General features: G+C 29.3%; 2 protein-coding genes across 3 annotated transcripts in view; one reads left to right on the top strand and one right to left on the bottom strand.

Annotated features, from left to right (window-relative positions):
- Positions 1–2,101, bottom strand: part of rogdi (rogdi atypical leucine zipper) — a 36,380-nt gene extending 34,279 nt beyond the window's left edge. Inside the window, exon 1 of the mRNA XM_075365066.1 lies at positions 1,911–2,101. Coding sequence (XP_075221181.1) covers positions 1,911–1,946 — 36 coding nt within the window. The 5' untranslated portion in view covers positions 1,947–2,101. The remainder of the gene's footprint in view (positions 1–1,910) is intronic.
- A 205-nt stretch (positions 2,102–2,306) lies between these two features.
- LOC142324230 (VPS35 endosomal protein-sorting factor-like) overlaps positions 2,307–21,435 on the top strand; it is a 97,252-nt gene continuing 78,123 nt past the window's right edge. Inside the window, exons 1-8 of one of the 2 annotated variants that reach the window (XM_075365062.1) lie at positions 2,307–2,512; positions 4,911–4,998; positions 5,126–5,287; positions 10,406–10,553; positions 13,781–13,974; positions 15,359–15,489; positions 17,434–17,610; positions 17,957–18,128. In XM_075365062.1, coding sequence (XP_075221177.1) covers positions 2,478–2,512; positions 4,911–4,998; positions 5,126–5,287; positions 10,406–10,553; positions 13,781–13,974; positions 15,359–15,489; positions 17,434–17,610; positions 17,957–18,128 — 1,107 coding nt within the window. In that variant the 5' untranslated portion in view covers positions 2,307–2,477. Of the gene's footprint in view, positions 2,513–3,461; positions 3,612–4,910; positions 4,999–5,125; positions 5,288–10,405; positions 10,554–13,780; positions 13,975–15,358; positions 15,490–17,433; positions 17,611–17,956; positions 18,129–21,435 lie in introns of those variants that run through there. The other variant, XM_075365063.1, reaches the window with a different exon arrangement.

Raw genomic sequence — 21,435 nt, 5'->3', positions numbered from 1 at the left:
CTTTTATAAAGTTAGGATCAGTTTTTCGCCGGTCTCCATGGCATGAGTGGTAGCGTCTTGGCCTTTCATCCAGAGGTCCTGGGTTCAAATCCCGGTCAGGCATGGCATTTTCACACACGCTTCAAATCATTCATCTCATCCTCTGCAGCAATACATAATGGTGGTTCCGGAGGTTAAACAAACAAAAAAAAAAGGATGAGTTTTCAGGATACAAAAAGGGGCAGTTGCATCGATGTCACGTAAATACAACCTTACAGATCAATATTAAGTAAATTAAATATTATAATTTAACTGTGCATTTATAATTATATTAAGTAAATTAAATACTATAATTTAATTGTGCATTTATAATTACAATGTTCAACTTTTGAAATTAAAAAAAGGTAATTCATTCTTAAAATTAACAATATTCACTTTCAAAAAATAAGCAAACTATTTACTAGTACAGAGGGTGTACTAACATAGCAGTACAACATTTCAGACTAAGAAAACAGCCTCAATTAAGCTGCTGTTGCCATTCTTAATAAATTTACTTAATTTATCAAAAAGGTTTGAGACCAATTTATTTAAAATTAGATTTCTGCTAATGAAAACAATATACCATTTACGGGCAAATGATAAAATAATACTAATTAGATAAAATGACTTTATTAATTAGATTAATTTTGCACATGCTAGTTTAGTAAAATAATATGTTATTTGTACTTTTCAAGTAATTCCTTTACAAAATCGTTACCAGTGATTTATCTTCACTCATTTATCAGCATGATACAACAATTAAAAAAAAAATTTATCTGATAGTTATTAATAAAAGTAATAGATATTTTTAAAACTATTATCTACACATATTACTCACTTTTATTTCATCAAACTATTTTTACATGTAAAGGGCATTAAATACTATTTTCCTTTATTTCTTCATTAATTTTACAAATGAATATTTACATTCTGATAATGTTTAACCACATATTTACTTTACCCTTCAAAACAAATCCTTGTACAATTTATGTATACATTGGGGGCACGCCTAGCCAAACCTGATGCAATCAATACAAATCTGTATATTTATATACTTGCATGGCAAAATGACACCAAACATGTAGAATCATTGCTAATTCTATATGTTAAAAAGAAACAAATTTTGCATGGATAATAAACACTAACAGATATTAATAGATGACTATATCAATATTAATATAAACAGTGAGCTTGTAATGAAAATAAAATTAAAATAGCTTTATATTTGTTAGAATAAATAAAAAAGTACATATATATATCCTTTTTTTAATAAATGGTATAAAAGTAGTTAAATTATAATCAGATATCAGGTCATTATAATCAATGAACAGGTTGGCGTACTGCCAGAATTATCTTTTATAAAGTCATAGCTCAATTATAACCTATCATCTACAATTAAAGTACATCACTAATATAATTAACAGTAGCAGTTTTATTAAAAGCACAAAAAATATTTTAAAAAATTTAAGAAAATATCCATTGTGAAGGCTTACAAAGAATTAAATAAATTCTATAGCTGAAATCCAATACAGTAAATTTGGGGAGTTTTAAATTCAAATAAAAAGTAAGACTATACGTATATTTTATTAATTTAAGCCGATTAAATGTTTGGAATGACTGTGTATAGAAGGCGGGTTTGCTCTGACGTTACTGCAATTTCTGGGTTTAACCTTTCTAATAGTTCCCGCATACTTCACATCATGGGTCAGAACATTTTTTTTTTTTTAATCGTATAATTAATTTATTTTATATATTCGCTAAATTCAAAAGAAATCTGCTAACCTTGACCCAGTCAACAATAAACTAATGAAAATGTTAATTTAATCCAACCTCAAAAACATACATGAAAGGGTTGATTTATAATCAACTTAAATTTAAGTAATGTTACTCACCAAAGTAAGGGCTTCTTCTTTTTCACTATCAACCATATTTTCAAAAGTAATTAGAAGTAATCCTTCAATTGATTACAGTAGAATCGAATTTCTTATGGCAAAATTACTCTTATCGTCTGCATTCAATGCCAACATTATATTTGCTACACTTTCTTTTGTTAGTTTCATTTTCAATTTAATTATATCCGTTTGTAAAACTTCTAAATTAGTTTCATTTAAAATTAGTAATAATAAAATGTAAATTCAGTGTGCAGTTAGATTTCTCTATATATCTATCTATAAAAATGATGTATTTCATTGAAAAAGATTAACATACAATGCAGTGCCTCCTTGTTTAAGAATAAACATTGCTGTTAATAAACATAAATTATGAATATTTTGCTTGAGAATCTCGATAGCAGATTTCGTTACTGCATGTGTCAAAGTGTCTGGTGCTAGCGAGCTTCAGTAACTAATGAGCAGCCGTGGGAAATTAGTATTTTCTTCGTATGGTTTAATTATATCGTAGTGAATGTAGCCGAATTTTTTGTTTAGTTTAGGACATTATTTATATTTTTAATTCTAGAAATGTCAGGTCAGCGATCGCAGTTGTCTTGGGAATGGTTAGTAAAACTGTATTAGGTTAAAATTCAATGGCTGGTGGTGTTTTATTTGAAATAACTAAATTGAGTCCACCATAACTAACTTGGAAGTTTATGTATTTGGAAATATATTACATAAACTAATCTTTTTTTTAGATTTTCCATAAAAATTATATTTTCTGTCACATTTTTGGTTTGCAAAAATTGATAGAGGGAAAGTGTTATTACTGCAGAATCATAACATTTATTACTACAGAATAAAAGAAGTATATGTATTGTTAAGTTTCCTTTTACAGTCATAACTAATGAATAATTATAGACATATAGATATTGTCACTGATAAATTATACCTATATCTTATTTTCCCTACAGTGGTTAAAGAATTCATGGAAGCATGATATCAGATAGGAGAGTATTTTCAATGAATAACGTAATTTTTATCAGTTGTTATGACACATTTTTAGGAATTTTACTTTCTTGGTAATAGTCATATAGCCGCTGCAACAATGATACCTACAAAAGAAAGTATGGTAATCTGTATAAATTTTGGGTGTGTATGTTTGTAAATCTCAACATTTCATGACCCCCCCCCACTTTAATTGAAAAACACAAAACTTAGAAAAATGTGGAAGGATGTATTTATATACCCAGGCTTGTATTTTGATTAATATCTACAGATCCTGAAAATTGAAACTTGAAATTTTTTCTCAAACAGTTCAATGTATAGGGACATTGATGCCATTAAATTTTTAATTTAATCAGACAAGTTATGTGGTATTTACCGCCATTTTAAGATTTTAACTGTTTGCAGGTACACCATAGGAACTTACTGGGTTGGTGTAGTGGTGAATGTGTGTTCCCAAATCAGCTGATTTGGAAGTTGAGAGTTCCAGCATTCCAAGTCCTAGTAAAGTCAGTTACTTTATACAGATTTGAATTCTCAATCGTGGATACCAGTATTCTTTGGTGGTTGGGTTTCAATTAACCACACATCTCAGGAATGGTCGAACTGAGACTGTACAAGACTACACTTCATTTACACTCATACATATCATACACATTCATCCTCTAAAGTAACACCTGAACGGTGATTCCTGGAGGCTAAACAGGAGAAAGTAAGGTACATCATAGGAATTTGACATTAAGTACAGTGTTAGTACTATACTAGTTCTTTGCTATAGTACTCAGAGTTAATGTTTACATTAACTCAGACTTATGGGTGGGTTTATAATTGTTTTAGAGTTTTTGTTATACATCTCCAAAACAAATTACTAAAAACATATGAAACTCTGAAAAAGTAATTGTATTTATAAATTCTAACTTATTTTTAACTTTGGCACCATTCTAACAAAGGATATCAAAAAGTAATTGGTTTTAAATTTTGTTTAATATTTCTAAACCAGTTAGTTAATCATTAAGTGCCAAAGTATTTCTTCTAATGAGATCTTAATTGTATTAATTTTTAAAGCCTCTACAGACAAATGGGTAAGGCAGTACCCAGTTTCACATTTTATTAGCATTCTTCTAATATTTGACAGATTATGTATTAAAATGAGAAATTTAATTAAAATGTTTTGTTTTTTTTTTTAGAATAGGATCATATTAGAAGATATTAATTTTAAGGTTTTAGGACCCCCCTCAGGTAAAAAGGGTAACACAGGATCCAGATATTTAAAATTTCATGTCTAAAATTGTGTTTGAAAGAATTAATATTACTATTGTGAATTAATTAAGTCTTCTTTTGTTAATGGGAGGGGTCATAATATCACATTTTTTTCTTGTTTTTAGCCTTCAATAATGTCTATTTCATTGAAGTTAGTATTAAATATGATAATTTTGGGTTTATTGAACAAGGATTACATGGTACCCAATTAAAAAAAATTCCATTGTTTTATCTAAGATTGTGTATTACACTTTATAACTTAGTAAAATTTTTTTTAATGAAAAGCTTTAGAAACATGATGTAGAAATAGCTTTGCAAATTCGTTTTCTAAAACCTTTTTCATTTTATAAACAATTTGTTTGATTTTAAATAATAATAATAGTCATTAATATTTAAACTATAGTATATTTGGAATAAAAATTTGTCAAGTTGGAAGCTAGAAGAGCTTTTCAACCATTTTTTGGATTTTTTAATGAATGAGTTAATTTTTGTTGAATACATTTCACATTTAGAGTAAAATTATTGATGATAAATTATGAGTTAATTTCTTTTATTAAATTAACATGTAATAAAAATTCTTGGTTTACTTCAAATAATATTCCTGTTTCTTAATAAATATTTCGTCCATTACATGCAGTGCATCATTAAGATAACTACAATATGCTTAAATGTAAACTCATAAAAATGGAAAATAGACCCTAATTAATTTTTTTTATGTATTTGTTTTATTAATGTGTATATTTTATTTATTTTCAGGACATGCAGAATATCGCCACCTGCTGTTAAACGAAAGCTGTTATGTGAAGAAGTATTTGATCATCCATTAAAGCCCATGACTATTACTGTGAGTTTTTCGTTTTGTGTATATACTATTTTTTCCTTTCCAAATTACAATTTTGATATTAGTTTACATCATTTAAAATCCCATTATGATGTGTAAATATTTTTTAAATTTGTTGATTTTTTTTTAGGTTAGTGAGGCAAGGGGTTTAACAAAACGTAGTAGCAATGGATCTTCTAATTCTACACCAGCTCCTACTCCTTCATCATTTGTTATGGATCCCTTAGGTGCTGCTCTTGATGGAACTGATCCTTTATCACAGTTTGCTATGGATTTGATGACTTCAGATAATGTAATTTTTTTTTTAAATTAAATTATTATTCCCAGTTATTAGTTTGAAAGCTTTCATTCAAAGCAGATTTTCACCAATTATTACACAAATTTAAATTGATATGAATAATGAAATACCTGAATAAATGATTGGTTGAATAACTGTAGTTGTGACATCTATAAAATTTTGATGGCACTTGTGAGCAATCTTAGGTAACATTAATGTAGAAACAATAGAAAATAAAAAGTTAGAAAATAGTGGAGCAATGAAAATTGGGATTGGTGTTCTTTATTACTTACTCTTTCAGGAATAAACGAGCTCTTATCATAATTGATGGTTCCAATCGCTTTATAAGAAAAGGAATGGGAGAACTTATTTTTTGTAATGTCTCCAAAATAAATTTTTTTATTACAAAATATCTAATCAAACTTTACAGTTGATTATAAACACAATTAACAAATTAATTTTTTTGGCCTCACCATCACATATGAGAACCAACAAAAACATACCTTTTAAATATATAGAAAACCAACAATGGCAGGTTCTCCTTCAAACATCTCAAACCATCCAACCTCACATAACTACCTGCTTTTAGAAATGTGATCTACAAACTACTCAACACACTTATGTCGCCTGAATACATAGATGAGCTCAACTCTATAACAATACATAGTACACACAACAGATACAGCAGGATATTCATAGGTATAATAAATAAAAAGATGAAAACAAAAAATACAACAAATTAACAACAGAAAAATTACATACAAATTAAAAAGATTTATTTATAATGTAACTTCAGATCAGTAGAGAGAACATTACATATACCTCAAGAAAAGAGTCAAGAGTACATTACACGTACATCATATCAAAACACAATTATTGAACAGGTATAATAATCCTTTTTCAATCGTACAATTTTCTACACTGGTCAAATAGAATCTAGCCGTAGAAATGAAATAAACAGTTGAAAATGTGCCTCTATACTGTGTGCATTTTTCTGTGGAGGGCAACAAATGAGACTCAAGGGTTATTGCTTCCCCTCCATTTTAGATAACGATCCACTAACACTAACAACAAAAACCTTGGTATTCTACATATATAAAAAAAAAAAATTACATTTTAATGCTCTTGAATGTTTTGAAAGTAATTCAAAAAACAAAAACACAAAGATATAATAAATGAACGGATATAATTTAAATCCAACACACTTTTTGAAAACACAAATACATGTCTACCAAATTCAAAGATCCACCATGTTCTTATCTTAACATCCACTGATGTCAGATTAAGAACAGTAGTACGCCAGTCACTGAAGATGTTGCAAAGACAAAAAACTTCTTTTTTTTGTGTTCAGTCAGTTGACTGGTTTAATGCAGTTCTCCAAGATTCCCTATCTAGTGCCAGTTGTTTCATTTCAGTACACTCCTTACATTCTACATTCCTAACAATTTGTTTTGCATATTTCATATGTTGCTGCCTGCACAGTTTTTCCCATCTACCTGTCCCTCCAATATCACAGCAAATATTCCAGGGTGCCTTAAGATGTGATCTATAAGTCTGTTTCTTCTTTTAGCTATATTTTTCCAAATGCTTCTTTCTTCATCAATTTTCTGCAGTACCCTTTAATTTATCACTTTATTCACCCACCTGATTTTTAACATTCTCCTATAGCACCACATTTCAAAAGCTTCTAATCTTTTCTTCTCAGGTACTCCAATTGTCCAAGTTTCACTTGCATACAAAGCTACACACCTCAAATATATACTTTCAAAAATGCTTTCCTGATGTTTAAATTAATTTTTGATGTAAGTAAATTATATGTCTGACTGAAAGCTGGTTTCGCTTGTGATATTCAGCATTTTATATTGTGCCTGCTTCGTTCTCTTTAGTAATTCTACTTCACAAATAACAAAATTCTTCTATCTCCATAGTCTTTTCTCATCCTATTTTTATATTCAGTGGTCCATCTTCTTTATTTCTCCTTTTCTTTTCTTGTTTAGCCTCTGGGAATTACTGTTCAGGTATTACTTCAGAGGATGAATGAGGATGATATGTATGAGTGTAGTCTTGTATAGTCTCAGTTCGACCATTCCCGAGATGTGTGGTTAATTGAAACCCAACCACCAAAGAACACCAGTATCCACGATCTAGAATTCAAATCCATATAAAAGTAACTTCCTTTACTAGGACTTGAATGCTGGAACTCGCAACTTCCAAATCAGCTGATTTGGAAAGATCCAATCTCTAGACCAACCCGGTAGGTTACTTTATTTCTACTATATTTCATTACTTTCAATTTGTTCTTGTTTATTTTCATGTGGTAGTTCTTGTGAAGGACAAGAAATGAATGTCCATGCTATTCATTGTTTCTTCTAAATTTTTTTTATTGTCCGCTAGAATTACTATATCATCAGCAAATCATAGCATCTTTATCTTTTCACCTTACACTATTACTCTGGATCTAAATTGTTCTTTTACATCTTTAACAACTAGTTCTATGTAAAGATTAGAAAGTAACGGGGATAGGGAACATCCTTGTCAGACTCCCTTTTTTATTACTACTTCTTTCTTCTGCTCTTCGATTATTACTGTTGCAGTCTGGTTTCTGTAAATGTTAGCAATTGATCTTCTATCTCTATACTTGAACCCTAAACTTTTTAAAATGCTGAACATTTTACATCAGTCTATGTTATCAAATATCTTTTCTAAGTCTATAAATGCCATGTATGTTGGTTTGTTTTTCTTTAATCATACTTCTAAGATTTGCTTCATAGCAAATCTGAGCACTAAAATTGCTTCCTTTGTCCCTATACTTTTCCTGAAACCAAATGGGTTTCTCCTAATACTTCTTTCACTCTCCTCTCAATTCTTCTGTACAGAATTCTAGTTAAGATTTTGATACATGAGATTAGTAAAACTAATCGTTCTGTATTATTTTTCTGCTCCTGGTATCGTGACAATAACACTTTTTGAAGGCTGACGGAACTTCCCCATTTTCGTAAATATTACACACCAATTTGTGTAATATATCTATCGCTTCCTCACCTGCAATGCACAGTAATGCTGCTGGTATTCCATCTATCCCAGGAACCTTTCTGCCATTCAAATCCTTTAAAGCTTTATTTAATTCAGATCTCAATACTGTATCTTCCTTTTCATCCTCTTCAACTTCCTCATCTTCCTCTATAACATCAGGGTCTAATTCATTTCCTCTGTATAACTTCAATGTATTCCACTCACCTATCAACCTTTTATTTCGTATTATAAATCTGTTTATCATCTTTATTTAACACATTATTAGATTTTAAGTTATGCACCACAAAATTCTCCTTAATTTCCTGTATGTTTCATCTACTTTACCAATGATCATTTCTCTTTCCACTTCTGAATACTTTTTTCAATCCACTTTTCTTTCATTAATTTGCACCTCCTGTTTATAGTATTTCTTAATTATCGATAGTTTCTTTTACCATCTTCATCACTAGCATTCTTTTACTTTCTATGTTCATCCATCAGCTGCAATTTATCCTCTGATATCCAAGGTTTTCTACCAGTTCTCTTTGTTCTGCCTAAGTTCCTTCTGCTGATTTAAGAATTTCCTTTTTAACATTCTTCTTCTATATTTTCTACCTTGTCTTTTTTACTCAGACCTTTTGCGATGTCCTCCTCAAAAATCTTCTTTACCTCCTCTTCCTCAAGCTTTTCTAAATTCCACAGATTCATCTGACACGTTTTCTCAAGGTTTTTGAATCCCAATATACATTTCATTATCACTAAATTATGGTCTCCTATCAATGTCTGCTCATGGATATGCTTTGCAGTCGACGAGTTGATTTCTAAATCTTTGCTTAACCATAATATAATCTATCTGATACCTTGTAGTATTGCCCGGCTTTTCCAAATGTATATTTTATTATGATTTTTAAACTTTGTGTTGGCAATCACTAAATTATACTTCATGCAAAACTCAATAATTTAGCCCCCTCTTTCATTCCTTTTGCCCAGCCCGTATTCACCCACAATATTCCTTTCTTGCCTTTTCCAATGTTCTCATTCCAATCTTCAACTATTATTAAATTTTCATCCCCTTTTATGTGTTTAATTGCTTTGACAATTTCTTTGTATACACACTACCTCATCATCATCGTGGGCACTTGTAGGCACACAGACATTAAAAATCATTGTCGGCTTAGGTTTTGATTTTATCCTGATTACAATGATTCTATCGCCAAGCTTTTTGAAAAACTCTACTCTTTTCCCTGCCTTCTTGTTCATTATGGAACCTACTCCTGCCTGCCCTTTATTTGACGCTGAGTTAATTATTCTAAAATTAACTGACCAAAAGTCGTTTTCCTCTTTCCACCGAACCTTGCTAATTCTTACTACATCTATATTTAACCTACCCATTTTCCTCTTTAAATTTCGTAACCTACCAAACTTTTTTAGACTTCTAACATTCCACACTCTGACTCGTAGAATTTTTTTTTTTTAATTTGGTGACCTCTTAGTAGTCCCCACCTGAAGGTCTGTATTGGGGACTAGTTTACCTTCAAAATATTTTACCAAGGAAGATTCTTCCATCTTTGTTACATGAAAATGTAGAGAGCTACATTTTCTTGGAAAAAACTTAGTTTTCCATTGCTTTCAGCTGCGCAGTACTCAGAAGATTGATTGATGTTGGTATGGTCGTTTAAGTCCTCCTGACTTGCGCCCTTAACATCTACTAAAGGAGCTGCTGCCCTCTTTCAGGAATCATTCCTTAGTCTGGCTCTCTACAGATAACAGATAAAAAAACTATTATGATTAATTACCAATAATATTTTGTTCAATTTGTTGTTACAAAAGTTTTTTGTATTTTTATTATACACATAATGTATATTTTAATAAATGGACTTGAAGCATTTGGAACACTATAATTTAAGTCCAAACATATTAGTTGAGGACTATTTTTTAAGTTACATTTTCGTTTCAAAAATCATGATTTATGTGACAGGATTTAAATTAAATTTATATGTGGCAGAATTTACATTTAATTTAGTGTGTGCTGTTGAATATAATGTCAGATATTAACAAAAATAAATTACTTTTTGTATTTAATTTATTTATTTTTTATTGATTATATAGTAATTTTTTTAGTGGAATACTGTTGATACAAAAAAAAATATTGCTGGAAAAAATGAATGTATGGAACCATGGTCTACTAGACGGGCAGCAATCTTAAATAAATTTACTACATCTGAAAAACTATCTGTGGTATCTAGTTTTCTTTCCAGTGGTGAGAAAGGTAATTACTGTGTATTATTTTTAAAGTTAATTTTTTGTGAATTTTAATTAGTATTGAAGTATGTAATCATTAGCTGTCTGTAGAAAGCAGTTAATTATTCCAAAGGAATTGCAGCTATGTTATTTAACATCTGTAATGTATTTGAATCAGTTTCTTAAGTAATGTTTATTTTAATTGTTAGTTGTTGATTAACCCTTTAAGCCTCAAGGTAACGATATATCGTACATGAGTGCTTGTGCTAAAAGTCTCACCCATACCATATATCGGTATGTAGTTTTTATGTTCATATATTTCTTTATGTCACCGCTAGATCGCTCATATAGTATCTTTTCTTAAAGTTTACAATTCGTCGATATCGATAGTGTAGGTTGTTTTCATTTTACAATACGTATTTTAGAGAATAATAGATTTCAAAATTCCGATAATCTCTGATGTAAACAGAAGTGTGTTCCGTGCATTCATGGTTATGTTTTGGTTACTCCGTGCATTTATAAGGGATTTTTTTAATATTATAATATTATTCTAAGAAATTAGAGTTTCAATTAGTGTTAGTTGTAGTTTTAGTTACCGTGATCCGTGAAATATTCAGATTTATTCGTTAGTTCGGTGTTTTTTTTTCTACAATGTCCAGGTCTAGTAGACGTCTTACTCATGCAGAAATTAATAACTTTTTTGTTGATGATACTGATAGCGATTTTGAATTATCTAGTGACAGTGGGGCTGAAGAAGATGATGAATTAATCACAAGTGATAGTGATGGGGATTCATAAGAAGATGAGGCATACAGAAACATCATTGAACCGGAAGATAATGTCCCTCTTCCACATCAATTTTTGGAACTCCACGGCCCAAAACATATACCTAATCCAGGTTCCACACCCATAATTTATTTTTATTTATTATTTACACTTAATTTATTTGAACTGATGGTGAAAGAAACCAATAGATCAGCCAATCAATATTTAAATGCAAATAGAGATAGGCTGTCTGAACCATACCGAAAATGGAAAAATATTACCATTTCTGAAATGAAAGGTTTTATAGCTTGCATACTGAATATGGGGATAATTATAAAACCTACTCTTAAGAGTTACTGGAGTACAGTATCATCACAGGTTTGGTAAAATGTTTTCAGCGCACCATTTTAGAATTATTTTGAAATTTCAAAGCATAAATGTTATAAAAAAATGGTAACACAAAGATTTCAATAACTCTGTAAATAATATGAATTTTTAAGTGACTTTTTTTTATTTTGTTCAGAAATAATTTTAGTTTTTAGAAACAGTGATAGATTAGATATAAATAGCAAGGATTTTTTCCAAATAAAGAACAAATTCAGTATTTTTTTTTTATTGAAAAAAAGTTGAATTTTATTTTTTAAAATAATTAATCAAGGGTTTAACACCATTTTGGATCACAGCACCACAATCTGCATAGTTTACTGAGTAACTACAATTTTTTTTCATACTTTTATCGTGTATATTGTTATTTCTGAGGCATTTCTATCAAACATCTACTTTTTCTGAAAACATGCTTGAGGCTTTTAACTAGTACTTACAAAATAGGCTTGAGGCCGTAAGGGTTAACATTGTATTTTGAGACACTGACTAAATAAATAAATTATTACTGTGATCGAACCATAAAAATACATTATGTAGATTACATCAATATAAGATAAATCTTTTTTTTTCTATGTTTAATTAGTATTATTAAAACAATTACCAACAGACTGATATTGTTTCAATAAAAGAAAATCTTTTAAATGTATTTTAAATAAACTGGGGGTATTTTTGTTTCTTAAAAACTGATTCTTACTTTGAGAGTGCCTCAAGAAATGACTTTATACTAGAATATAAAATGAAATTTAGTTTTACTTAGAAATTTTATTTATCTAAAGTAGATAAATTATTCTTGAGATTTCTGCTATGTAGTAGAAAATTTTATTTCATTATAATTTTTACAGCTAGGAAATTGACATAATATTTTGTAGCAATCGCTATCTGTGCGTTTGCATACATTATTAAGGTCTGTAAATAATTTCTAAGATGTATTTTATTTTTATATTATCCTCATGTTCCATGTAGAACTAAACCAAGTAGCTTTTGTTCTAACAGCTTTGTTTACTTTAGTTTGTGTCTAATCTTTATTTATGTCTGTTCTGCTGTTTGCAGAAGATTATGGTAGGTTAACGTAACATGTTTTAATGAAACCTTAAGAATATACTTATTTTAATTAGACATAGCAATTTACACGATAGAAATTGTAGCAATTTTTACTTTATCTTTAATTAAAAATATTTACCAATGGGATACTTCTCTATTATAAGGAAAAACTAATAAGACTAAAAAATTAAACCTCTTCCCCTTTTCTTAAAATTCCTTTTAATTTATACATTCAAGATGCATTTTAGCAAAAAATTAAAGTGAATGGAATCATATATAACTTTCACAGAAACCTTTTTTTGAGATTTCAAATAGGTGTTCCATTTCCCATCTTATGGGGACAGTTTTTTGTTTGTTATTTTTGTTCAGTGGGTAAATTTTAGTAAAAGATGTTATGGGGACCAAAAGAATTGAATAAAATTTTAACAATTATCATACATAATATTTTTTTGGGAATTTTGACAAGAGATTTTGCTTCCAAGTATAAATAAGATCTGATTGCTGGAGGAACATATCCAATTCTTGTATCATCACCTGGTGTTCTACCTGACAGTAGGTCTTTTACATCACTGCTGTCTCAATTCATTTCTGTCCCAAGTCTTCCCCTTTGTCACCCTTGTAGTTTCTGATCTTCACGTATTCTATTAACTTCATCCTTCTACTGACCCTTACATTGTAATTGTCAACATTGCATTCCCTCTTACCATGTTCTAACCAGTTTCCTTTTCTTTCTTGTACTTTCTGCCTAAGTGCTCATTTTTCTTTAATCCTTATCATTACTTCCTCATTCCTCACTTTACCCATCCTTCTCCAAATCCGTATCTCAGAAGTCATTCCCTCTTCCTCAATTGACCATGGTTTACTCTGTTGCAACTGGACATTCCACATGTAGCATTTGGCTGACCTCTTCTTTAACTAATTCCGAATATCTAAATTTGATTTTTTCCTTGTATTTAAATCATATACAGCAGCTTGTGCTACTACTTATTTTTTTCCTATTATCAGTAACTATTTTGTTGTTTTGATTAGATGTAACACTTGTATATTTTTTCTTTCATTTTGTAGTTGTTGTAAAAGCACAGAGTTCTGTTGTTCGTAACCGTCTTGAGCAACTAGATGATTTTGAAGAAGGTTCAATGAGAGAAATGACTGAGTTAACACAGCAAGAATATATAAACACAATTGAACAACTTAATAAAGAATTAGTTTCAAGTTGGAATCAAGATCATCGTGTTGATGCATTAAAAATTGCTATTCAGGTAATTGTCAAATGATTATTAAATTTTAGTTCTTTTTTAAAGGATATTATTCATTAATTACTTCTTTTTTCCAATTATTTCTTTGGAAACCTCAGATATATCAGAACAGCAAAATTTTAAATTAAGGATCAGCACCTGATCTTTAGGATGTTTACATAATACCATCTCTTTCATGAATATCGAGGTAGGTATTCATAGCAGAAAAAGAATGTTGTAAAAATTTTATATTTTTTAATAACTGGCTATAGGTTTTCAGGGATATTTTTATGTAAAAATAATTTTTTAATGCTTAGTCAGATTTATTTCCTTTTTTTTTTAACTGATTAAATTTTAATTGTATTATTAAATGAAAAGTAGGACCATCAATTTAAAAAAAAAAAAAAAAAAAAAAAAATTATAAATATGCAAAGAAATAAGGGTAGTGGTTTCTTAAGGAGATAAGGATAAGAGTTGGTGGTTAAGATAATGGAGAAAGCAGCAAAAAAAAAGTAATGAACAAGAATGGTTAAACCATTGCTCTGGCACATGCACTGTAATTTTATGCCGTGTGTAAGGAATTGAGATGGCCTACAAGATATAAAAATGAAGAAATTGACCTCTATTTGATGATTTTTATTTTTAAAACAAGGAGTGAGCTATTAAATTTAAACTGCCAGTAGTAAAGGAATGTGTAGAATGTTTGTGAGTTGGAATGTGCAACCTGAATCTATTAGAAGATACAGAAAATATTTTCATGGTATGCCCCATATGGAGGAATTTAGAGAGGAGCATCTAAAGAAGACATGAATTAATACTTAATAAATTTAATAAAGAAATATTTAATGGAAGTAGTTGGAGAACATTACTTAGTTTTATTGAAGATCCGTTATGATATAGAAAGTTCATTATATTACAGTTTAATTATAAAGTATGTCTTTTCTATATAACTATTAAGTTTTAAGTTACAATCATTATTAACATTATGATTAGTAATTTGTATTTAGTTTAGTTTAATTAGGTTTTTATATTTGTTTAAAGCAGGAAATTGGCTGAAAAATCTGCCAAAATTATCAACCTAATGGATGGCTTAGGCCATTGTAAGGTTTTTATAATAATATCTTAAAGTACCTTATTGTTTAATTCTGTAAAATTTATGTTTGATTATTTGCTAGTATATTATTTGCAAATAATAATCTTCATCTATCTACTATTTTTTCAATACTGTACTTTCAAAAGTATAAAAACTGCTTCATCCTCATGGCTAAAACAATATAAAAAGTACCTAGCTCTAAAAGAGTTAATACCATTTTTTTTTTTTTTTTTAGTATTTAACACTTAATTAAGATCTTTTTATGGTTATGTATGTATGTTTTTGTTGTAAAAATATTTGCTTTTTTACTTTCAGTGTGCCAAACTATTAGCTGATACATCTGTTATTCAGTTTTATCCAAGTAAATTTGTCCTAGTTACTGATATTTTAGATATATTTGGAAAACTGCTTTATGAACGGTTAAGAACTAAAGCTGAATATTTTGTGTGAGTATTTAGATTATGTTTTTTAGTGAATAAAAATTTTAATATTTCAAACTAATTTGTATATTCAGTTTTTCTTGTCATGACTGGTTTGATCCAGCTCTATACATCTTTGTCTTTGATGCTTGTATTTAATCTTTAATCTTAATATATTTCCTGTATTATAGATTTTTAATTACTTAATCTAGGTTTTAGCATCTTTAATTTAGGTCATATGTATATTTTATCTTGGAATTTTATCTTCTATCTATCTTCCTCTATCCACTATGGCTTGTAAACTGATATTTTATTTTATGGTTTAGCAATTATACTTATGTAATTTGAAAAACATTCTTAGGTCTGCTTTCATTCAACATGCAAACTCTCGTGCTTAGCCTAATCAATTGTTGATATTCTCTTGACCTCATCATCCTTTGTAATTTTACTCCCTAAATAACATAATTCTTCAATGGTCGGTGTACTATGTTCCTTTATCTTACTAGATTATCTAAAGCTTAATTTTTTAAAAAACTTGTTATTTATTTACTATTAATTTTGATGCCTGTTTCCTCTAAATTTATTTGAAAATTTCATATTTAAATAAATTAAATGATTTCAATCAGCACTGTTACATGTCTGATATCAACTCTTTTTATTTAAAAGATTTCCTCCAGAAGCAATCAAACTAAAAGAAGTAGATCACTTCATATACCGTGAATACAGCATATCCCATAAAGAAGTAGTAAACTAAAGAAGTAACTAGTAAAGAACAGTAGTAGTAAAAGAAAAAAAGTTGTACCAGAACACAAAGTACAAAAATGAAGTTCTTGAGAATGGTAATGCAGAGGATAAGATGTGGAAGAATGAGTAATGACAGGCTAAAATAAGTAAAAATAAAAATATGATTAATTTCATACTTAAATGGTATTTAAAATAGTTATACGACAATAAAGCGGCAAAATTGTGGCTAGAAAAAGAACTGAAGGCACAAGGCCCAGAGAAAGACAGAGGGATAGGTGGATGAACTGAGTATGAATGCAGAGGGGCAGAATGGTGGCAGATAGAAGCAGAAAAACTTTGTGTGACTGATTACAGTGAAAAAGGTTTGTTCATCACATTCCTGAAATCAACCCATTCTTGAGTCACTGTTTCCGCTAAAATGTATACATCACAATGTTATTATCATCAGCTGTACGAATTGTGTATTGTTTTTTTTAATAAATTTGAAACAATGGAGGAGGTTCTCAATTAAACCTGCATGTATTTTCTTATATGTTTAGATCAATGCATTTTTTTATTTTGTAGAGGTCCTTTAGTGTTCTCTAGCAAATTCTTTCCGTTAAACAAAGATTGTTTTAATAAAAAATTATATAGTGGTCTGATCATGGTGATTTAATGGTTTTTTTTTAATATGTTGTCATCATTACTTAATGTTGGATTTTTATAGTGTAATAATTCATAACCTGATGACATATTGATATTCTAAGTATTTTATCCAAAAAATTAAAAAAAAATTGATTTGAAAACTTAAAGTAAAAACTTATTAAAAAAATTGTATATTTCAGAAATCTTTATGTAATTTTCTACTATCCTTTTCTTATTTTTTCTAAGATTTCTTAACTTTCTTGCAAAATTTTTAAAAAAATATGTGGGCAGTATTATTTTAAACCAACCTATGTTCTAAATAGAAATAAATTTAATAACTTCTGAAAAAGTATACTGTTAAAAAATGCTTTAGAAACATAAATAATATTTTTCAGTTATTTAACAAATTTTTGCTTTTTGAAGTCTGTGCTAAATTTAATGTTAATAAGTTGTTGGTAGTTATTTGTTTGTAATCTATCTCAATTTAAGTTTATTAATTTTTATTAAATTAATTAAAGTTAATTCATCTTTAAGCTCATTTTATTTTATTTTTTAAGTCTTTGATTGTTTTAAAGAAATAACTACTTCAATAATTTTTTTTAGACCAGGTAATAGAGTTGCAACTTGCTTACCAGAAAATTTTACACCAGATATGGTACCTGAAAGTGCCAAAGAAATTTGTCGTAATTGGTTTTATAAATGTGCATCAATAAGGGAACTAGTTCCTCGATTTTATATCGAAGCTGCTATTCTAAAATCTTATAAATTTTTTAATACTGGGTAAGTAAATATTGTTTTTAATTATTTGCTTGTTCTTATTACAACTAATAAAAATGGTGTAACTGTAGTTAATTACTTTATAATTAATAATCAATAATAATAATAATAAAGATATTTTAGGTTGTCTGATTTAGAAGTTTTTGGTTCTTCCATTTCTATTATAAAACTTATAGAAAAAAAATCAGCCTTAATATTGTGATTACATAGTAAAATTAAGGTTGTACAGTAAAATTAATATATTATATACAATGATTTTTATTTAAAAAATATGAATTGATAATTTTCTTTTGCATTATTAGTCTGGAGAATGATAATAAAAATCCATATGTTTATTTTTTCTTTTCAGTGATTTTTCACAAGATCTTAATCGATTAACAAAAACAATCAGAGGTATTGGAGACCCACTTGTTGCTGTTTATGCGAGGTGTTATTTATGTCGAATTGGTATGTCAGTGACTACCATTAATCGACAATTTTTAAAGGATAATTTTTATGATTTTCTTCAAACATATCATCAGGTATATAATAATCTATCATTTTTCTTCTTCTGATATATTGTTTATTAAAATATTAAAATATTTATATTAAAATTTGTAACTAGCATAAGAATTTCAAGAACAAGTATAAACTTATAGCACAATATCTGTTATGTGTTTAAGCTTGTTATGGGAAACTGCTGTTAGTTGAACCTCCTAATTTTTTTCCCTGATTTTATGTACTATTAAGTATTAAATAAATAATTGTTTATGTTCAATAGGAAAACTATTCCAGAATTCTAATTTTATCATCCAAAATTGAGAATTAAAAAAAAATATTGGTGAATAATGTCCAACCTGAACGAGAATTTATTTTAATCACTCAAAATCTTTGCTAAATGTGTTTCAGGTGCAGTTTTTTATCATATAAAACTTAATGATTCAGTTTTTCAATTTGGTTTACATTTAAGTTGTATTAAAATTGTATCTTGTAGGATTAGAAATTGTGGCAAACTATTTTTTTGTTATGAGCAAAATTAGGTTTTTGGATTTTATGTAGACACCTTCTTGAGGATGTTATGACTTTTATAAAATTGGTGTGCCTAAAGAAATTCTGTTTTAAACTTTTTCTGTATGTTCTTCTTTTTTGTATCACATGACTTCTGCCGATGAAGTTCTTTTGTACTTTTTGTTCAGTTGTGCAGATAAGAAATTGATTAGTTGGACAGATTTATTGGCAGAACTACCCCCACCCCACAGTAAATAACAATAATCCATTCCCTCTAAAAGACTTTACACCCAGTGGGTGTAGATATATATGTAAAACCGAAAATGTTTTCAGGGAGCAAGAAAATAAAGAGTCAGAGAAAGTGATAGGAAATAAGAAAAGGATGTACGAACAAGTCACCAAAACCTGAGAAGTTCAGTCTCACCCAAAGGTGCTTCATGATCTTTCTGAGTATGTTTAAGTTTTCATAAAAACGACAAAATCTCTGAAGGTGTGAGTGGCATATTATTGATCAACAATTTTCCATTGAATAGTTTAAATAGATGTTGTAACAATTGCTTTTCCCCCATAATTCTAAAGAGTTATCCAAGAGTAGGCTAAGTCTTCCTAAGGGAAAACACTTGCTTATTCTCAGAATTGTGTGTCATGTAGAACTATCCAACTGAATTGTAGACCATTTAGCCAGAACCCTCTCCCACTCTTCATGGATTTGTTTGATATTACACTTGCCTTTTCTTCTACCTTATCTATAATGATGTCTGCATCTGCCTTGATTTCTTACCTTGTGTATTGCTTCTAAGTGTATAGTAGCATGCAATTTAATCTGTACACACAGGATTTTTAGTTTATTTGTATGTTGTGGCTATACTGATTGACCACACTCATTTTTTAAGTTACATAATGTGAGGCTACTGTTCTTTGTTTTTTTTTTTAGCAATTTTCATGTTATAAATAGTGTTTTGTGAAAGTTTATTTCATTTTTTATTACAAAATTATATGTTCATATTTTGTGTTTTGAATATGTAATAATGGACATCATTCCAAGAAAGCGTTCAAAAATTGTTTCTCTTTCTAAGCATTATATTATGATACAATCACAAATAGCTTCTGAGTGTGATGTTGGACTAGGAGCAATAAATGCTATTTTAAAACAATTTGAAGAAACTTCGCCTCAAAGGAAAGGCAAATGTGGCCGTAAAAAAAAACTACTGCAACACAGTATCAGTTATTAGTGAGAAAAAATAAATTTGATCCAAAATTATCTGATGTGGACTTAAATCAAGAATTAGCAGTCAGTGAAACAGATTTACACGTGACAACTGTTAGATGCCGACTTCTTTCAGCTAGACGGAAAGCTTGTCAGGCAGGTAAAAAGCGCAGCTTTTAACACCAGGAATGTGCAAAGAAAGACTTATGGGCTAATGCATGTGCTAACTGGACCACAGAAGACTGAAAAGATGTTATGTTTTCAGACGAACCACATTTTAATGTTCAAGGGCAAAAGGGTTCCATGTGTTAGAAAAACTCAGATAAAAATACATCACCGGTTCATATCCAGCAATCAGTTAAACATCCCCAGAAAACATTTTTTTGGGGTTGTTTCAGATAAAGGCCCTTAATTTTTACTTCCAGTGTATGATATTTTGAAAAGTGATGGATATATATAAAAATTTTGAAGGAAAGCATTGTGACACAATTTCAAAACAAATTCCCACAAGGCAGTTTTCAAGGCATGGAGTGTTCCAACAAGATTGGCACTATGCCATTCTGCCAAAAAAGTGGAAAAAGATTTTTAACAATGAAACATTTAAGTGCTCCTGTGGCCAGACAACTCCCAAGACTTAAACCCAATTGAAAATAATTGGACAAAAGTCAAAAAACGACTTAAAAATTAATTGTACCACAAAAATTAACCTCATTAAAAGCAAAAATATCAGTATAGTTTCATGATGAAGAAAGCAAAAAATGTATAGTACACTTATTGAATTGATACCAAATAATGAACGTGAAGTGATTAAGAATAGAGGACATATTAATTATTAGGTATTGTACAAGTATGATTTTTTTTCTAAATAAAGTTACTTTTTATTAAATAATATCTGTGTGTGGATTAATTTACACGCTACTCTATGTTGTAATTTATCTCAGGAAAGCCGATCAATTTACTTTCAGTTAGTTAGCTTTAATTTAGTTAATTACATTCACTTAATTTATAATTAGTTAGCTTTTTAATATATAAGGGTCAGACAAGTATAAATCAGAGTTTTGACGTCATGACTCATATGAACATGAATTTCTGCCACTGAGAAATATTGATAGTGGAAATGTTGGGAGGAAATGGATGCTTCAGCCAACTTGGCATTCACAGCTCTTTGGTCAGTAATATCAAGTCAGAGCAACAGGTTCCTTATCAGTTGTGCAATGTATTGTAAAGTTTTTCACAAATGTTGGGGTCAAACCCTCCGAAATTGTGTCTAAACTGCCTGCTCTCTTCGGCGATATGGGATTGTCACGTACCCAAGTCTTATTCGGCCAGCAAGTTTAATGTAGGGCATGAAGCTGTAGAAAATGGGTTGCAAAAGTTGTTCAAGGACAAGTGTGGTGAATGACAATATTCAATTAATCCATGAACTCATTGAAGACAGTTGAGACCTTGCAGTTGACGAAATTACTTCAGAAGTGAGTATCAGTTATGGAAGTGCCCATTCCATTATCAAAAAGCAACTTGGGTTCTGCAAAATTTGTGTGAAGTTGGTTCAAACACCTTTGACCCAAATCAAAAACAGCCTGATAAGAAATTTACTAAAGGTTTCTGAAGTGATTTCAACATGAAAGAAATAA

Source organism: Lycorma delicatula, chromosome 4 (genome assembly GCF_047948215.1).
Source record: "Lycorma delicatula isolate Av1 chromosome 4, ASM4794821v1, whole genome shotgun sequence".
NCBI lineage: Eukaryota > Metazoa > Arthropoda > Insecta > Hemiptera > Fulgoridae > Lycorma > Lycorma delicatula.
This window is presented reverse-complemented; position numbering and strand designations above follow the sequence as displayed.